The 17,889-nt window shown below is 56.8% G+C and overlaps 1 protein-coding gene across 8 annotated transcripts in view; it reads right to left on the bottom strand.

Annotated features, from left to right (window-relative positions):
- Nucleotides 1-17,889, bottom strand: part of ATP2B2 (ATPase plasma membrane Ca2+ transporting 2) — a 121,889-nt gene that overhangs the window by 48,320 nt on the left and 55,680 nt on the right. For 2 of the 8 annotated variants that reach the window (XM_069484426.1, XM_069484427.1), the window contains exons 5-8: nt 8,482-8,607; nt 6,651-6,683; nt 5,448-5,507; nt 398-439 (exon numbers count right to left, since the gene is read on the bottom strand). The exons of 1 other annotated variant lie outside the window; for it this stretch is intronic. In XM_069484426.1, the coding sequence (XP_069340527.1) occupies nt 398-439; nt 5,448-5,507; nt 6,651-6,683; nt 8,482-8,607 (261 nt within the window). The remainder of the gene's footprint in view (nt 1-397; nt 440-5,447; nt 5,508-6,650; nt 6,684-8,481; nt 8,608-17,889) is intronic. 5 more of the 8 variants (XM_069484429.1, XM_069484432.1, XM_069484430.1 and 2 more) reach the window with 3 other exon arrangements.

Genomic DNA, 17,889 nt, shown 5'->3' with positions numbered 1-17,889 from the left:
AGCTTGTCCCCATCCATGGGTGCCAAGTCCTGTCCCCAGTCAGCGTGGCCTCTTCAGGCAGGACTGATTGGAGGGGCTGTGGCCCTTCCAGACAGAGATTGAGCCAAAGTCCCTACCTCTCGGCCCCTGAGGATCTCGAAGTCCTCAGCTGAATGGGCAGCAGTGCTCAAAGGCTGGGGAGACACTGGCCGGTGGGCATCCCCTCTCCTCACTGGTGGACACCTCTTTATTTGGCCTGGCACCACGCAGATCATGGCTACGCCCCCAAAGTCAGCGGACACGCGCGGGTGTGGACTGTCTGCCTCTGGCCCCGCCGGTCCCTGCCTCTGGTGTGACTCTCAGAACCGTGGGGAGGGACTGCAGGGACCACAGAAGCCAGTTAATGGGAAAGGGTTACCTTTGCTCTGGCTGGTGTCCACATTGCCATCCTGCATCTTACCTACACAACAGAGAATTTTAACAGACAACAGAGAACAGACAACACACAGTCGGTCATCACGGAGACACAACAGGCCACAGACACGCACGGCACAGACGGAGGAAGGGCCGTGCTGACTCCGTCCCTCCGGACAGGGAACAGGGACGCTGGGGAGGCCCCGACACGAGAGCAAGTCTGGCCACTGCCTCCGCTGCGACAGCCCCAGCAGCTCCCGGCTCGCCAGGGGGCTCGGGAGAGAGGATTTCGGTTGGAGTAATCGTGGCCCTGAGCGTTTTCTAGATGAAAGGACAGAATTTGAGGGCAAAAGGGACCAGAGTCTCCTGGCAGGAAGGAAAGGAGAGCCTTTTAGGATCTGGTTGGTGCGTTTTAGGGGCTGAGAGAAGGCAAAGGGAAACTTGTTCAGCTGTGTCCTTTTCGTTTTTCCATAAAGGAAAACATGCAAACACAGCTAGAGAGAGAGAGAGAGAGAGAGAGACAGAGAGGACAGGGGAAGGGGGGAGTTTCTAGAATGGAGGGATCAATGTGGTCCTTGGTTTCTGGCTACAATCATCAGAGGATGATTCTACTTTCTCCTTCTTCCTCTGAAGGCTGTGAAGCCACAGCAGGGACGACCCCTGCACGACGCCCCTGAGAGTGACCAGGGCACAGAGCGAGCAGGGGTCCCAGTGGTGGTGTCTGAGGGGCTCTATGTCCAGGGGCTTCGTGGAAGTGCCCTGGTTCCCAAGGGGGGGCTGCCGACCCCTTGGTAGGAGACAGGCCGAGCAGGGTCAGGGGGCTCTCCTGGGCACCCCCCAACAGGACCCGATGCTGCTCAGTGCTGGGAAAGGGCTGAATCTGGGGCTCCCCAGCCCCTCATCAGGGCTGCCCTGGCGGCCCCGCCCCAGCCCTGGCCAGAGGCTTATGGCCTGTGTTTGCAGCGTGGGGACCGGTGGCTGCTGCCTCTCACCAGAGACACCTGCCTTTGCCTGCACCCTGCTGTCCACTGGGCCTGCACGCTCACCCGGAGGTCCGCCTGTGGCCTCACCCCCTCGGGAGGGGTCTGAGAGGGTCACCCCCCCTTGGATGTTTGCCATGAAGGTCACTCTCACAGCTCACGGTCCCCGAGAACCCGCCGCGTGCCGAGCGCACACCAGGGTTCCATCCAATCCTCACCACAGCCTTACCTACGAAGGGTGCTCTCATGTTATACCCATTTACAGATGAGAAACTGAGGCCCCGAGCCTCAGTGGGTAAATGCAGAGCTGGCTCCAAAGTGCGTGCATGCTTCTGCCCTGTCGTGGCTTCCCGGGAAGCCAAGTCGGGAGACCACAGCTGCCCCTCACTCTCTCTGAGCCCAGGGCAGGGGAATTAGGTGGCATTGCTGGGACTGGATTCCCGAAACCCCTGTTTTGCCACCAGCTAGCTGTGTGGCTTTACCTCTCCCAGCCTCAGTTTCCACATCCATACAATGGGATGAGACATTCACCTCCCAGAGAGCCCCCAAATTACCTTAGTATTAGCCACTTGCAGGGTTCAGCCTTCTGCAGTTTCAAAGGGCGTCTGCAAGTGTCATCTCTTGTCCGTTTTTCCAGTACCCTCCAAGCGAGGGAGGAGGGATTTCCATCGCTCTCACTTTACGGAGGAGGAAACTGAGGCAAGGGGGCTCACAGGCAGCCTGCATTCATGGAGTACCCCCAGAATGACCCCGTGGCTGCATGCTTCGCTCCTCGCTGTTGCTGTACCCACCCCATGGGTGACTCCCTGGGCCCTGGCCAACACTGGCTATCCAAGTGTAAGTGCAGTGCTGCTCCCGTGGGCTCCCACAGCAGAGGGTCGGTGGCCCACTGTGGGCTTCAAAGAGAGAGGCCCTCAGAGCTCTATTGTAAAGCTCTCTACTGGATTAAAAAACACGAGAGAAGAAAGCTTTTTAGAGCAAACAGGAATGAACAATTATTTTTATTTTCTAAAATAATTTTGCTAACTGGGCTCGGGGGCACCAGAGGACTCTGTTTCAATAGTTGGTTTTAGGAGGCTCAGAGGGGCCTTTATTTGCACTGCATATCATCAGATGCAATAGCCGGTGTGAGTGCTCATTAAGCCAAGCTAGCAATTTCCTCTTTTATTTCCACAGTGACCACGTGGCCAGAAAAATAATCACCAATGCATACGCTGAAGGAAGGCCGCCACGTTCTGGGAGTGCTTCGGAGCAGATGGCCTGGATTCTCAGCAGCAAGGGACTTTTATGGGGCTTTCCTCGGCCACGTCGGTGCTCACCTGGCCATGGACTGTGTTGGGACAGCCAGCTCTGGCGCCACGTGTGGCCTGGAGGATCTGCTATATTTCGGGGCAGCTGGGGATGGGATCCAAGAAGGGGCACTGGGCCGGCGTCTTGGAGGCCCTTCTCTGCATCCGGTGCCAGATGCGGCTTTTCCAAATGGTGCCCCATGAGGGGCGTGAGTGTGAAGAGTGTAAATCTGGAGGACTCCTGGTGGGTGACCTGATACACAAGCTTTGGGGAGACCTGGGAAACAGCACTCCTCTTCCCTGTGCCTTCATTTCCTTCTCTGTGGAATGGGCTGATGTCAGCCAAGGCGACGCTTACGAAAGGCACCCGCAAAGTGCCGTGTAAACTTCAGGGGCTAACAGGGATGTGTCATTAACCGTGATTATAACTGTGATTACAGGTGATGTATTAATGAACATGAAAGAAAATGGTAAAATAATAATGGCAATCATAATGGCTCCGAGATAAATGGAACACATCCAACTTTCAGTCGGGGGGCTCGGGCAAGCGGGGTCAAGCGGAATGTTGCCATCCCCAATTTTTCCCCCTACATGCAAGTCACTGCAGTTTGGCTCAGAGGAAGGAGGGGAAAGAACAGTTAACTCCCCCTCACCAAGGCTCAGCTCTTGCTTGGAGTCTGGAAAGTTTATTCAAATGGAGAACCTCACTCAGCTGGTCTGGGCGGGGCCCGAGATTCTGCACTTTTAACAAGCTCCCAGGTGATGCTCAGGCTTCGGGTCCTTCGATCACACTTCGAATAGCAATGGCTTACAGCACTGTCTCCCGAGTCTATCATGGGGCATACTGATCCCACAGGATTCAGCCAGGAAAGGGCTGGAAGTCAAATCGGCCTGGGAAACCCTGGATATAACTCTCCACTACACACCAGCATAGTCAAAGCTCTGAGAAGTCCTCTAACTAGGAAGAAACCAAGTCAATCCAGTGGTCCCTAAGCATCTTTGGCCACAGGATCCTTTTCTTGGGGGGAAGATTGTTAACATCCTTGTGAAACTTACGAGACACACTCCACTGGGAAAGCCTGCATCAGGAGGAGGAGCACAGCTCACACTTTAGAGCCAGCCAGGTCTGGCTTCCAGCTCTGTGACCCTGGGCTAGCGTCTTGATCTCCTTGAGCCTCAGTCTCCTCATCTTTAAAGTGGGGACAATAAAACCTGCATCATGGGGTTGTCAGGAGGATTAAATGAGATGGGGAACATGAAATGCTTGCAACAGTGCCCAGTGCAGAGTAGGTGGTCAAGAAATGAAAGCTCCCCATCTTTCCTGCAGTTCTTCCTGGGATATTTGGGGTTTTCTGCTGCAGTGTGGAAGTGGAACTGCCCTTTTCTCTGGAACTGGCAGCCTGGAGGGGTCTGCATGCTCACAGAGCCCAGCGGGCTCATCGCCTGGACGAAGTGGGTGCCACCTCCTGGTTCCTTCTCCCCCAGTCGTGGGTTTGCCCACGTTGGTTCTCCCTGTCACCTCTTAGCCTGCCCTCCCTGACGCATGACACCTCCCACTCCCCAAGCTGTCCTCCTTCCTCCTCCTGTGCCTGAAAGAGACTCACACCCGAATTGGCCCTTCTTGGCAAGGTCCTGCTGGCAGAAGTGCCTTACCCGGCCCAAGAAATCTACAAGGCACTTCCATCTCTGGTTACTTTGAATGCAGGTGGCTTGGCCAGAGGTCTGGGGCAGGAATGGGAGGACGGGGAACAAGTCTGCATGTTTTGCAGGACTGGCGAGGAGTAAAGGACGTGGATAGGAAGCCCATAGCCCAGTGCTGGTGCGCAGCGTGCTGGAGCAGAGACTTCCCCCTTCCCTTGGCTTCTCTGGGGCAAGGTTTTCATGACTGAGCCCCGATGGCTCTCAGCAGCTCAGAAGTAGCCTGGGTGACTATTATGTTACCTATTTGGGGACAGGGTCTGTATCTGAGTAAACAGAAGGCTCGCCTGTTGCTCAGAAGTTGGGAGGGGATAGAAATCTGAAATCTTCTAAAGGCTTGGAGGCAAGTGAATAGAATTACTTCCTGCCCATGTGTAAAGAGGTGAAAGTGCAGATCCAGGTACACAGAGGCAGCCCCTACTCCCACCTCCCACCCCAAGGGGGCCAGTCAGAACGCACAGACCCGGGACAAACGCCCAGCACAAGCAACAGCAAGAAACACCAGTCTACGATCGAGGGACAGAACCAGGCCCGGGCCCAAGCCACCCCCTGCACGTTTGCTTCGTGAAAGAGAAGAGGAAGAAATGTCTACTGGTGACTCAGCCATGCTGTGGGGCAGGGCCAAGGAGCTGAACCCGGCCTGGGTCCCCCTCCTTTGAGGGCATTTTAGAGTCAAGGACTGGTGCCTTTTCTGGGGACCCAGACATCAGATTCAGCCCAGGTCCTGACCCCAGGCCTTCTTCCCAAAGCCAGGGCCAGGACACACTTAGGAGAGGGCCACGCCGGGTGGGATACTGTTGCTTCCTGGGGGCCAGATCTGAAGCCAAAGTAATGTCCCTCTTCTGGGATCCACTGGGGGGCAAGAGCCCATAGGGGCCAGTGCCTTTTTGGCAGCCGCAAGTGGGCATGGAGTTGACTCCCCAGTGTGGCTCCTCTCTTAAGCACTGGCCCTACGTGAGAGGGTGACTGTCTGAGCGGCCCATGCACATCCGAGATCTGTGTGGTCCAGAACAGGGAAAGAAAGCCCAGAGCTGGGGGGAGAGAGGCCCATCCAACCAAGACCGAGAGCTCGCCGCCGGAGACATACCATTGACTAGGCTGGCATTGGCACTATCTGCAGCAATGGCAGCTGCCACGCCGTCTGCTGCTGCAGGGGGTGGGAGGGATGGAAAATGCAGTGTGTCACAATGGAGAAAAGCAGCAACGATAAAGACACGCACCAACTTGTGGGGAAATCACATGACTCTATTCTTTAAATACTTTGTTGGAAATCTAGAAACTCAGATTTGGGTGAAATGTTCCCACAGATGCCACAGACATGGAAGGGGAGAACTCAGACACGGTGGGTCTCTGAAACAAAGCATGGAGGACGAGCAGGGCGGCAGGGGGATGGCGCTGCTCTGCGGTGACGTGTGGACCCTGTCTGCCCGGCTGGTCAGGTGGGTCCCCGTCAGGGGGCGTTCCATGGAGGAGGGGATCTGGCTGCCCACTGGGGCCAGAGGAACCCATGGCCAGGAGTCAGTTCAAAATATTCAATGTGCCGTGGGGTGTGGTCACCAAGCACTCAGCATGGGTGTTTGCTATGACCTCAGTCACTGTGTGCCAGGGTGCTCCAGCAGAGCGTCTGCCCACGGCAGCGAATTAACCAGATTCATGCCTTTGACGCAGGCCACTGCCCAGGGCCACGCCCTCCTTCCCTAACCAGCACGCCGAAGATTGTCTTGGGAACACCCACGGGCGATGTCCGCCATTTAAAAGGTGACATCAAACATGTCATATTTTGTGCACGAGACACAAAAGGAACTAGTGAGTTTATCTTAATTTAGAAATTAAAAGTGATATGAAATGGCCAAATTTACTCCTGGTGCTTTTTTTGTGGGGTGGGGAATAGGGTTCTATGGGGAGGAGAAGGAAGAGGCTGTGCTGGGTGAGACACACTATTGGGTGAGGTGGACACGGGCTCTGTAGGGTGCGGGTGAGGGGAGCAGGGCCAGGCACGGTGGTGGGGAGGGAGGCACTGCGTGCCGTGCACAGGGCTGGGCTGCGTGGTGGTGCCAAGTGGCACTGGCCAGTAGGGTGAAGCACCATACGGGCAAGAGGGCAGAGTGGGGTGTTGGCTCATCCCACGGGGCTGGCATCACACAGGGGCACAGAGGACTGTCTCTGGGGAGCCTTCAGCAGGCGTGTGCCTTCCCCAGCTGCGAGCTGGTGGTCTGGGGGCAGGGCCCAGTGGCCAAAGGCTGCTGCTATTTCTAAAAGCCCACCTACCCCGACGGGTGTCTTACTGTACCTGGTAGCTGAAGGCCATCCCCCTTCTTCACACCTGTGTGATGATTGTTGAGACATGTTAATGAAGGAGAAGCACACGCAGCCCCATCTGCACACATGAGCACACACACATACATGCACACACAGCCACGCACCTGGGCTCATCGTGAAATGGGAACATGTGGTTGGTGGGCTCTAAGCAATGCCATAGAGGAGGTGATAGGACGGGGTGGGGGGCAGAAGGGGCCCAGCCCTGGCCACGAAGCTCACTGTGGGCTGAGATGCTGGGCTGTCCCCAGGCTTCCTCTGCCACGTCCCCGCCACATGCCACCCCTTCTCTCTACATGAGGCCGACTCTTCTGAAACTCTCATCTTGTTGGGGTGCAGGTGCATGGCAGCAAAGGACCCCAACCCACGCTTCCAGGCCAGTTGAGGCCTGTCTTCCTAGAGGTGTTTTTAAAAACACAGGTCTAGTCGAGGGCCACGCCACCCTGAACGTGCCTGATCTCGTCTGATAAAAACACAGGTCTAACCTGAGGAAGAGTCTGGCTGTGTCTGCCCCTGGCCCAGGCCCTAGTGAGGACACGGAAGTGGGTACAGGCTGCTGCATCCTGTGCAAGTGCTCAAACCCGCCCACCTGCCAGCACTCTGGGGCAGGGCCCGCCCACCCTGACCACAGGTTCCAACTCAGTGTGCGGACACTATCGTGAAGCCCTCCCGGTCTCTTGGCCAGGTCTCTCTCCTCAATTGCAACCTCAGCACCCCTTTCTCTCTCCAGCCTCTTGGTTTCCCAGACCATAGCCGAGCTCCATTGTTCCTGCTGCTTGGGTAGCCGCATTCTCAGGGAGAACCACTAAAAATGGTTTTTGCCTTCAGAAACAAGTCACCTTCAATCCTGACCCAGGCTCTCTGCCTGATTGGCCTCTGAGAGCTGGAGGTGGCAGGGCTGCCCCTAAAACTCAGGGAGGGGCCGTGTGCCCTCCCATCTCCCTTCTCCCAGGATTCCAATTCCAGAAGTTCTGGATGTTGCAGATCCTCCCCTGGAGCTTGGGGAAGGAGACAAAAGACTGAAAATGTGAAAGGGGGCTGTCCTTGCGGCAAAGCGTGGGTGTCAGATAAGGAGTGGGCTGTGCTGGGGCCAGAAGCCTGGGTCTTTGGAGGTGGGCCTTGCCTGATGGTATTTGAGCCTCTTGTGTGAGCATCCCTCCCTATTCTCAGAGGCACTTTTAGCCTGGGCTTCTGGAATGCTGCACTGAGGGGAAAACAGTGAATAAAGAATCTTACTTCCAAGGGAGAGGAAGAACCAGAACCCAGGCAAGGTGGCCGCTGCAGGGGCATTGGGGAAGGAACTCATACTGGTTGAGTTGGAGCCACCTGTTTGGCTACCTTCCCTATAACCTCTTCTGCCCACATCTTAGACGTCTAAGTCTCTGCTGGCTGGATTCTCAGCTCTACTCAGTGGAGGTGACAACAGTGTAAGGAATATGCTTGGGTAAGGATTTCTACTCAATATTGGGGTGTTGATGGGACCAGTTCCTGCTGGCTGTTTCTACCACCTGAGGTTGGCGACCCAACAATGTGGTCAGCATTCTTGGCCTGGCCCAGGGGGGAACGGGGGGCCTCCATGACATGACTGGACAAGACAGAGACTGGGACAAGACCCTGGAGATGGAACAGACAGAGCCCACCTGGCCCTAGCAGGGCCTTGAGGATGCAGGAGGTGGCTGTCAGCACAAGGTGTGGACACAGAAGGCACTCAATAACTATTTTGTTGAGTGAACAAATAAACTAAAAAAAAAAAAAAAAGTGGCCTTAAGAGCTCCTCTCCTGGTCTGCAAAGGAGTTGTGCTTACCTTTTTTGTCTTTCTTTTCTTCCTCTTCACCACCAGCCCCAAGCAGGGTAAAGATGATGCCAGTCTGAGAGTTCACACCCACAGCAGTCACCAACATCCGACCTGAGCCCTCCATCACGTGGGTCCCTGAGGAATGGGACAAAAGCCAAGTTAACCATTGCATGGCTGAAGCCCTCTCCCCAAAGGAGAAGAAATGAGGTCTCAGTCAGCTCATTGCTCTTCTCCTGCTGAGGTCATGGGGCACTGGCTACGTTAAGTTTTACACTGTGTGTGTGTGGTGGGTCCTTTTAAGAAGATTTCACCTAGGACACTGATGGGATAGGCGTGGGGCTGAAACACCGGTATCCCTCCTCACTTCTCAGGCCCCCAAATTAGTTCCAGGCATACCACCTACTACCCTTCCCTGGACGATCACATCCTCCCTCTGCCTCATTCTCCCCCATCCTCTCCCACCCTTACAGACCAAGCAGGGACCACTCTCTCTATTCTTTATTGATAGTCTTTAGAACCAGATCTCATTCTAATTCTGTAATCAGTAAAGAAATGCCAACTAAGCCCTGGACAGAACTGCTTAAAATGGGGTCATCAGCAACCGCCCACCAAAGATCTGAGGAAAGAATTCAGGGGTCTGTGAACTTAGATGAGAAAAAAAATTACACCTTCATTTTCACAAACCTATAACTGAAACTTAGCATCTCTCCTATTACAAATATAGGCAACAAACTCCAGGAGTCTTACTGGTGCCCACAACACCATTGCATACATTAAGAAGATCACAGATTCTTTTTCATATCACTTTACAGCTGTTGCAGAATTGTTGATGTTCAGTCCTATTTCACTACTAAGGTGGATCTTGCTATTCAAAGGACTAATAAAGAAGCAATACATTACCACCTTTTCTTTTTACTACTCAAATTATGTCAATATAATTGGCTTTGTTTGCAATCCAATATATTTAATTTATGCACTTCAAAGTGTTATTCTGAACAGGAATGACACATGACGATACCAGACTTCCCCAGGGGTCCGTGCTGCAAGAAAGGTTAAGAATATCTTTGCTAGAATTTTAGATTTCTCAAACTGGTCTCCAAAGGGCCCTTCAGCCCCTAGAAAGAATTCCAGAGGCTGAAAGGACAGCTGTTGGGGGGCAAAGGAGGCCTTTGGTCAGAGTGGCTCTACTTTTGTTTGTTTTCTCTCTGGGGGTTTTGGCATCAGCTCTTGTTTGACATGAGAGTCGCTGCTTGAAGATGGGCCCCTCCACCATGCAGGCTCACAGAGCGACTTACCCAGAGCATGCAGAGTGCTGTGGCCTAGTGAGCATAAGACGCAAAGGGGAAAAATGTGGTCTATGTACTCAGTGGGTGTTACACAGCCTTAAAGAGGAAGGAAATTCTGACACGCGCTGCAACATGGATGAAGCATGAGAACATGATAACAAGTGAGATAAGCCCCCCACAAAAGGACTGTCAATACCATACGATTCCACTCACATGAGGTCCCTACAGTAATCACATTCACAGGGACAGAGAGCGGAATGCTGGGTGCCAGGGCTGGGCGGGGGGGATGGGCAGAGTTTCGGGTGGGGAAGATGGACGAGCCCTGGAGACGGACGGTGGTGATGTCTGCACAACAGGGTGAACACACTGCCGGAGCCGGGTGCACGCAGCTGCTGTCCACGACCCTCGTGGCCTGTGTGGTGCCACCTGCACGGGGCTCAGGTGTCGGCGGTCCCCTGCTTAGTAGAGTTTGAATTAGTGACGTTTGGCTCTCCAGGCACCCATTTATTTTGTTTTATTTTACTTTTTACCACTTTGGGGGGAAGGCTCTCTACAATGCAGCACGCAGTTCCTTCTCAAATGAAGTCGGGCTCCCGGCCTGGCCGAGCGCGGCGCAGCGGCACCACAGCAGGTTGGCCACACGGCGTCAGAGGGGCCCCAGCAGCCACTATCCTGACGCCCGACGCTCTAGGACTTGCTTCTGGAACGCGTTCCTGCTTTGTAAAGTTTTCCCTTCTTTCCCCTTGGGACCGGCTGCCACTTCTGCCTGTTTTCAGTGGAGTTTTTCTCCAACAATCTTCTCGTTGTTTTCCAGTTTGCTTAAGATTTGAAGTCCGGGTGAGCAAACTCATTCAAATTATATACAAAGCAGGAGTCAAGGGGTTCTGAGTCAGGACCCAAAGTACTTTGCTTAAGCAAGGAATCTACTTTCACTTTTCAAGTGGTGTCACCACCTTGGCCATTTCCGTCTAGGATCTGCGTGACAGCTCGGTGCTGTGTGCACATGCGTGCCTGCACGTGTGTGAGCGTGTGGTGCTCCCGCCCCTTGGCTTCCAGGATCTCTGGATCTTACGGTGCTTTGCAGACAGACAGACACTTTCCAGGGAGCTCCTCTAAGGCGGGCAAATGTCAGCCTGTCCACGCACAGATGCAGAAACCGAGACCTGAAGGCTCACAGAGTGGGTAGGCCGCCCGGCAGCGGGAACAGAGCCGGATGCTCAGACGGTGAGCTCTTTGGCCATTCCCAGGACAGAAGGACAGCTTTCCTTTGCCCCTGGCCAGGAAGCAGTGGGGACCACAGAATGAGCTCAGACACGGGCTCCAGGCTGAGCAGCCCAGGCCGGGTGACCTCTCCTGGGGCCCACCCACCCCTGCCCTGAGGCCCAGTCAACCGAACGGTGGTCATTACGGCAACTCGCTGACAAAATGCTGTCTCAGGCACCAGCTTGGCTTGTGTCAGGGCTGGGAGGAGGGCTGTGAAAGGTCAGCGTCAGACAGATGAGCAGAGGTCATGTGGGGCCGGGGTTGCTGGAGACTGTTCCAAGGAGAGGAAGGGCACTTCGCTACACTCCCGGAGCACAGAAAGCACTAGCCGCCACCCGAGCTAACTTCCGAGGGACGCCCGCTGTGTGCAGGGCGTGTGCTGGCCTCCACACGGTGATCTCATTTAGTCCCCACACCAGGGGAAACTGAGGCTCCATGGAAGACGTAGCTTGCCCAGAGTCACCCCACTGGTGAGGGGCAGAGCCAGGACTGGAACTCTCTGTCCCTCGAGCCTACTGTCTTTGGCAAGTTCCCCCAGGAGACAAGGTCCCAGGAGACAAGATCTCAAACACATCAGTGAAAAGCTCTGCTGCAAAATGCAGGTGTTGGTTCTCTCCCCTGGGTAGCAACGGACAGGCCGCCCCCCCAAATTAGACAGGATGGAAAAGGACACAGGGGGCCAGTTTCCACCCAAGATAATCAGACCCCAAATCACCTTCTAATCTAATCACTCCCATCGCAGCAGGGAGCTGGCAGCTCAGCACCGCATCTGGGGGCAGGGAGGAGGGAGGAAGAGGAGGCCAGGGAGGTGTCCTCTGGCCACAGGCTTGGAGAAGCCCTAGGGGGTCCTCCAGGCCCAGCCTAGCCAGGGGCAGGGGAGGTGGAGGCACCGACCTCCTCCTCTGGTCTTCCCTCCCTCTGTACCCCAGTGGCCCCCCAGCCTCTGCTCTGACAGTGTCCCCCCCCCAGCACAGACACTCTCCCCCAGGTCCAAACGACTCAGGCAGTGCCCCCTGGATCAGACCCCAGTCTTCTTCCGGCCTCTGCCCGGCACATGCACGGCTCACCCAGCCTTTGCGTCCAGTCCCGGGCCTTTGCTCACAGTCAGCACCACCCGAGGGCCTTTCTCTCACCTCTTGTCCAGAGCCCCTCCTCAAGGCCCGGGGCAAATGCCCTTCCCCTTAGGTGGCCCCTGCCTCCCACAAGGGGACTTCATCTGTCTCCTCTGAACCACACCCACAGTCTTCCCTGGGGGTGCCTCCCAGCCTGGCTCCCCAGACGTGAGCCCCTTGAGGGCGGCAGGGTCTGAGTGCGAGTCTCCTCTCGGCTCCCCCAGCAGAGCCTCTCGGCTCCCCCTGCAGAACCTGGCTTAAGGAGCTGGAGCTGGAGCTGGAGCTGGAGCTGGAGTTGGAGCTGTAACCCCAGCACCCTTTTTCCTGTTACCTTCTTTTTTATGCTTTCCGTGGTGGGCACGTACTACACTTATAATGGAGCACACCCAGCCACACCCCCAGTAAATCATCTCTGTGGTTTCACAAAGGGTCACGTTCCTCTCAGCTGTGCCCCCTCTTCCCACCCATCTCTGGGCCCAGCCATCTCCTCCACCGGGCCCTGAGTGCTGGCCGCCCCTCCTGCAGGGGAAGGCTCCGACGGACCAGGCCGTCCCTGCTGCTGCTCCACCCCGGTCCCAGGAGGCCCTCGCAGAGGAACGCTGACACCAGGGACTGAAGCACTGACGTAGAGCAGCAGGCACTGCAGCCAAGGACAGGGGCTCATCGCCCAGAGGAAACCACGGGGGCTCTGGGGAGGGCAGAGGCGAGGACCCTTCGGCCCCTGGCAGGGCCTGCACCAGGCCTCACTGTCCGCCACCCCTTGAGCACAACTCTCTAGGCCTCCCCTCCTCCAACCAGCCACGGCCCCTCGGAATACCTGGGGTGGAGTGAGGATAGAGAGAACCCTGGGCTGGGAACTGTCTGGAATCTGATTCTGATTTGCTGTGTGACCCTAGGCCAGCACTCTCCTCTCTGGTCCTCAGTGTCACCCTCTGTAAAATGGGGACGGACCCGGCTTAGGTCACTGTCTCTCAGCAATGGTGTCTGGACACTCTGTGGCCCAGGGAGACCAGGCACGTCCTGGGTGGGGAGGGCAGCCACAGCTCAGGAAGGAAAGGGCTTGGACGGGCCAGCAGAGGACAGACCCCTGTCTGTGTGGACAGACTGACCAGATGGCCCTCCCACCGCCTCACCACCCAGGCCACAGTCCTTCATCTGATGGACAGACATCATGCGGTGTCGACTCCAAGCCAGGCTCTGGGGTGGCAGGAGGGTCCCCTGTGAACCCCATCATCTAGGAGCACCCAGTCTAGTTGGGGTTAAGGGGAGCAGACAGGCACACAGATCAGCAGCATAAACAAAACCAACCCTCCGGGCACAGGTGGCTCATGCCTGTAATCCTAACACTCTGGGAGGCCAAGGCGGGACGATCGGGACGATTGTTTGAGTTCAGGAGTTTGAGACCAGCCTGAGCAAGAGCAAGACCGTCTCTACAATAAATAGAAAAATTAACCAGGTGTGGTGGCACGTGCCCGTAGTCCCAGCTACTTGGGAGGCTGAGGCAGGAGGATCGCTTGAGCCCAGGAATTTGAGGCTGCTGTGAGCTAGGCTGACGCCACTACACTCCAGCCCCAGCAACTGAGACTCTGTCTCAGAAAAAAAAAAAAAAAAAAAAAAGATAAAACCAAGGCAAGGACCCAGTGGCCAGGTGGGGGTAGCCCAGGCCAAGTGGCGAGAGGGCCCGGTGTGACGGTCAAGCTCAGGGTCCACGCAGGGAGGGGGCAGCCTGAGTGCGGGTGGCCGGGCGGCGTCCTTGCCGGTGTTCAGTAGAAGCCCTGAGAGTACTCTGCGGGGGAGGGAGGAGGAGGAGGGATACCGGTTGAGGATTCAGTGTGCCAAGGCCGGTCTGAGCTGCTTTTCCACTCAGCTGTCACGGTCTGTGAAGTGGCCACTACCACCCCCGTTTCACAGGCACAGCGCAAAGGGGTCACCTCCACATTCAGCCTGGGAGGGCAGAGCTGGGCTGGAGCAGGCGTGGCGTGTGGCTCCAGCCTCGCGCTGCCTGCCTTGCGGGGCAGGCTGGTGGGCACGTGGGAAGGAGAGCTGTTTGGGCAGCCCCGAGGGGCCTGCGTCAGCCCTCCCATGGGGAGGAATGGGGAGCCCAGGCCCGGGGAACACTGTGGCTCCTGCCAACGGGACTGTCCTGTCCTGCCTGAGCCTCCGTCCCTGTCCCCATCCCATGCAGGGGGAGCTCCTTGGCGTCTGACCCGGCGGCAGCAGCAGGGCCAGCACCTTCTCGTCTTGGCCTCGGGCTGGTCCTGAGCACCAGGAGCCGGCTCCCCTGGGCGGGGCCAGATGCTGGCTGTCTCGAAGCCAGAGCCTCATGTGGTGGCAAGTGGGGTGTACTGAGCCCCCGGGGGCAGAGCTACAAGGGCCTTCTGAGCCCAGAGAGGGCAAACGACTGACAGAGTTTGCACAGAGGGTGTGGGACAGCTGGGGCCTGGAACCCAGGCTCCTTGATCTGCGGGGACCAGCCAGGCCTCTCTCTGGACAAGGAGAGGGAACGGGTGGAGTCTTCTAAAAGGTCCCCTTCAGTGGGGAGAGGCTGTGAGGAAGGGATCGAGGCCACTTCTGGGGGCTGCCATCTGCCCCAGACGTAAGCACCAAGCAAGGCCAGTAGGGTCCCAGCCCACACACAGCTTTCATTGTCATGGTTACCAGCGCAGTGAGTGACGTGATAATGCACGCTCACGGAGCCCTGGCCCGTCGGCAAGTGTCCCCCTCACAACAGCCCTGTGAGGTAGGTTTTGGAACAAGCACAACCCGAGCCCCTCTGCCCACTGTGGCCTTTCTGGCTCAGAGAGGTTGAGTGACAGCCCGGGGTCACACAGCTGTGAGTGGAGGAGCCGGGACTGGAACCCATGCTCTATCCACTACACCCCACTGCCTCTCATGGAGAAGAGGCAGGGTAGTGTAATGGAGAGAGTGTGGGCCGAGCAGCACACTGGGCCTTCTGTAGTCACGGTGTCGTCCTAGGCTCCCTGGAGGCGGCGGCAGTGGCAGCAGGTCCGGCTCCCCGGTGCCTGGCCTGCTGCTTGGCAGGGTGGGTAGCAGGCACTGGGATGTGTCCCAACAGGGTTTACCGATGTCCTGTGTAACTTGGTGCTGTCACTGCTCGGCTGGGGGTGACAGAGTGGGGTGGAGGTCCTGCGGGGCTGAGCCGACCGGCCCGCTGGGGCCAGGCCCTGCTGCTGTTTGAACACAGGCCTCGCCCCGGCCCCACCCCAGCCCACCGCCTGCCACAGCAATGGCATCCAGGCGTGTGTTCCCAGGGAGAGTCACTACAGGATGCTCCCAACAGGCCACGCTGCCGGACGATAAAGCCCATGTGGTGCTTGGAGATTGCAGGGGGAGCCCGGCGATGGGAGGAGGGAAGGCTAGGGTCTCACTCCTGCCCTGGCCCTGCCTTCTGGGGGGCCTTACACTCCTGCTCTGGGCCTCAGTTTCCCCAGCTGCACAGTGGGACAAGATCAGCATTCTCCAGGGATCTTTGAAGCCCTTGAAATGCTGCAAAATCACAGGCCTGGGCGTCTGTTCCTTCTAAGAGGGATCATTGTCTTGGTGGGACACTTACAGGGATTTGGGGCCTGGGAGGCCTTCCATGAAGACAGAGACCAGGGGAGGCGCTGCTGCATGCAAAGGAGGCTGAGGAGGCGAGACATCTAAGTGCCCTGCCCCAGACACGGGCCTGGAGGACGCTGGCTGCAGGGACAATTGGCGTAATGCGACACAGACAACGTGTAGGTAACAGCACTGCATCAGCATCGAGTCCCCAGAACGTGACGGCCGTGCCGTGGTCATGCCCGAGAACTGCCTTGCTCTCGGGAGATACACCGGAAGTGCAGGGGGACGGGGCCATCACATCCACTCATGAGAGCGAGCGTGGGACTTGAGAGACAGCTGGGGCAAATGTTAGCAACAGCTGACTCAGAGCGGGGCCGCGTTTGTTCTTTGTACCATTCCTGCCACCTTTCTGAAAGTTTGACATGATCTTAAAATATAAAGCTAAAAGGATAGGCCTAGGCCAGAGTTTGCACTCTAGGACCTACTCAAATGTCGCTTGACCCACACAGACTTTTAAAACACTGGAATTTCTTGTTAATATTTAAACATGGGGCAATTGTACACGAAAACCTGCATTCCTAGCTCCTCTTGCAAAGTGACCACTGAGGTCACACTGGCTGGCGCTCCCGCAGGCAGCGGCAGGAAGCACTTGCCGTCTTGGTTTGGCGCCCGCGCTCTCCCTGCCTGGCCCCGCAGACGCGACTCTGTGATTCCTGAACATTTTTACTCTCCCAGTCTGCAGATACATCAGACATGGGATTGTGTCTCCCTGTCTGTCCCAGGGAACCTGCCAGATCTTTGTGATTTCCTTGGTACCCTGAGCACTGAGGTCATCTGGTCTTTCTGAAGGCGGGTCTGTCCCCATTTGTCACATGGGGAAACTGAGGGCCTGAGGCGTAGAGGTCTCAGTGGGAGCCAGTGGAGGACTGGAACCTGGGTGTTCTGCTTCTAAACGTCATGCTGGTTCTGCACCACACCGCACCCCATACCTGCAGGCTTTGCAAAGGACGGTCGCATCTGTTCATGCCTGGGGTGCCCACAACAGCCCTGTGGGGCAGGCAGCAGGGGGCCCCCAGCTCCGCCAACGGATAGACACAAACACGGAGGCTCAGAGAGGTGAAAGGACCTGCCTAGGGACACAGGCTGATTATGGCTGGACCAGCTGGCTGGAACTATATGTTCTCTGCCCTCTTCTAGGCTGAAGCCGTGTGTCAGATGCCACCAGGGGGCTTCTGAACCACCATGAGGACCCCGCAAGCACCCCAGCCCTGTCTCTCTGTGTTCCTCGAGGGTCATCCAACCAGAAGGTCAGCAAGGCTTCCCAACACACATAAAGGTGTCTGGTCGTGCGCAAAAATGAACGTCCAAATGTGTGCTATGCGGAGAGTTCAGAGCACTGGGGAAGACAGCAATCAAGGCAAACTCCCGGGAGGAGGCGGGCTGAGGCAGGCGAAGGCTGGGAGGAGCTGCATGCCGGCAGGAAGCAGCAGCCTGGAGAGGGAAAGGGAGACATGCCAGATGAAGGAAGAGAGGGAAAATGGGCATTGCTGGAGACTCCACACTTCATCAGCACACAGGGGCGGGGCTTACTAGCCCATTTTACAAGTGAGGAAACGAGGGCTCAGAAAGCGGGAGAAGCTCATCAGGGGTCCCCAGCCAAAGAGGGGCAGAGCTGGGACTGGACCCCAGCCTACTTCACCCCCAAGTCCAGGTTCCACCCAGGCACTGGGGAAGGGAACCAACCCATCTGGGGCTTCCCTGTGGCAGCACTGTGCTAGAGGCCAAACACATCACACCACCACCGACATCCCTGCCCCCTCACACGGAGCCTGGGGCTCAGAGAAGTGAGGCCATGTACCTAAGGCCACACAGCAAGTTCACTCCAGAGCGCAGGCCGATTCAGCCTGGCGATCTCTCTCCACACCCTGCACAGCCCCCTACTCTGCTCTGGTGCCTGAGGCCTGCAGGGCGCGGGGATGGAGCTGGGCACAGGCTCCGGAGTTTCCGCTCCGAGCTCCCAGTTGCGTGGACCTGTCTGGGTGGAAGGACTGATGCAGAAGCACATCCCCGCAGCGTCCCTCTGTCTGTGCATGGCCGAGGACAAAGGACCCACAAAAGGGAGCCCAGCTAGACATGGTGGGGTGCAGGACTATAGATGGATTTTGTTCCTTACTTTGAGATAGTTTGCACAG

The sequence above is a fragment of the Eulemur rufifrons genome, chromosome 10 (genome assembly GCF_041146395.1).
Source record: "Eulemur rufifrons isolate Redbay chromosome 10, OSU_ERuf_1, whole genome shotgun sequence".
NCBI lineage: Eukaryota > Metazoa > Chordata > Mammalia > Primates > Lemuridae > Eulemur > Eulemur rufifrons.
This window is presented reverse-complemented; position numbering and strand designations above follow the sequence as displayed.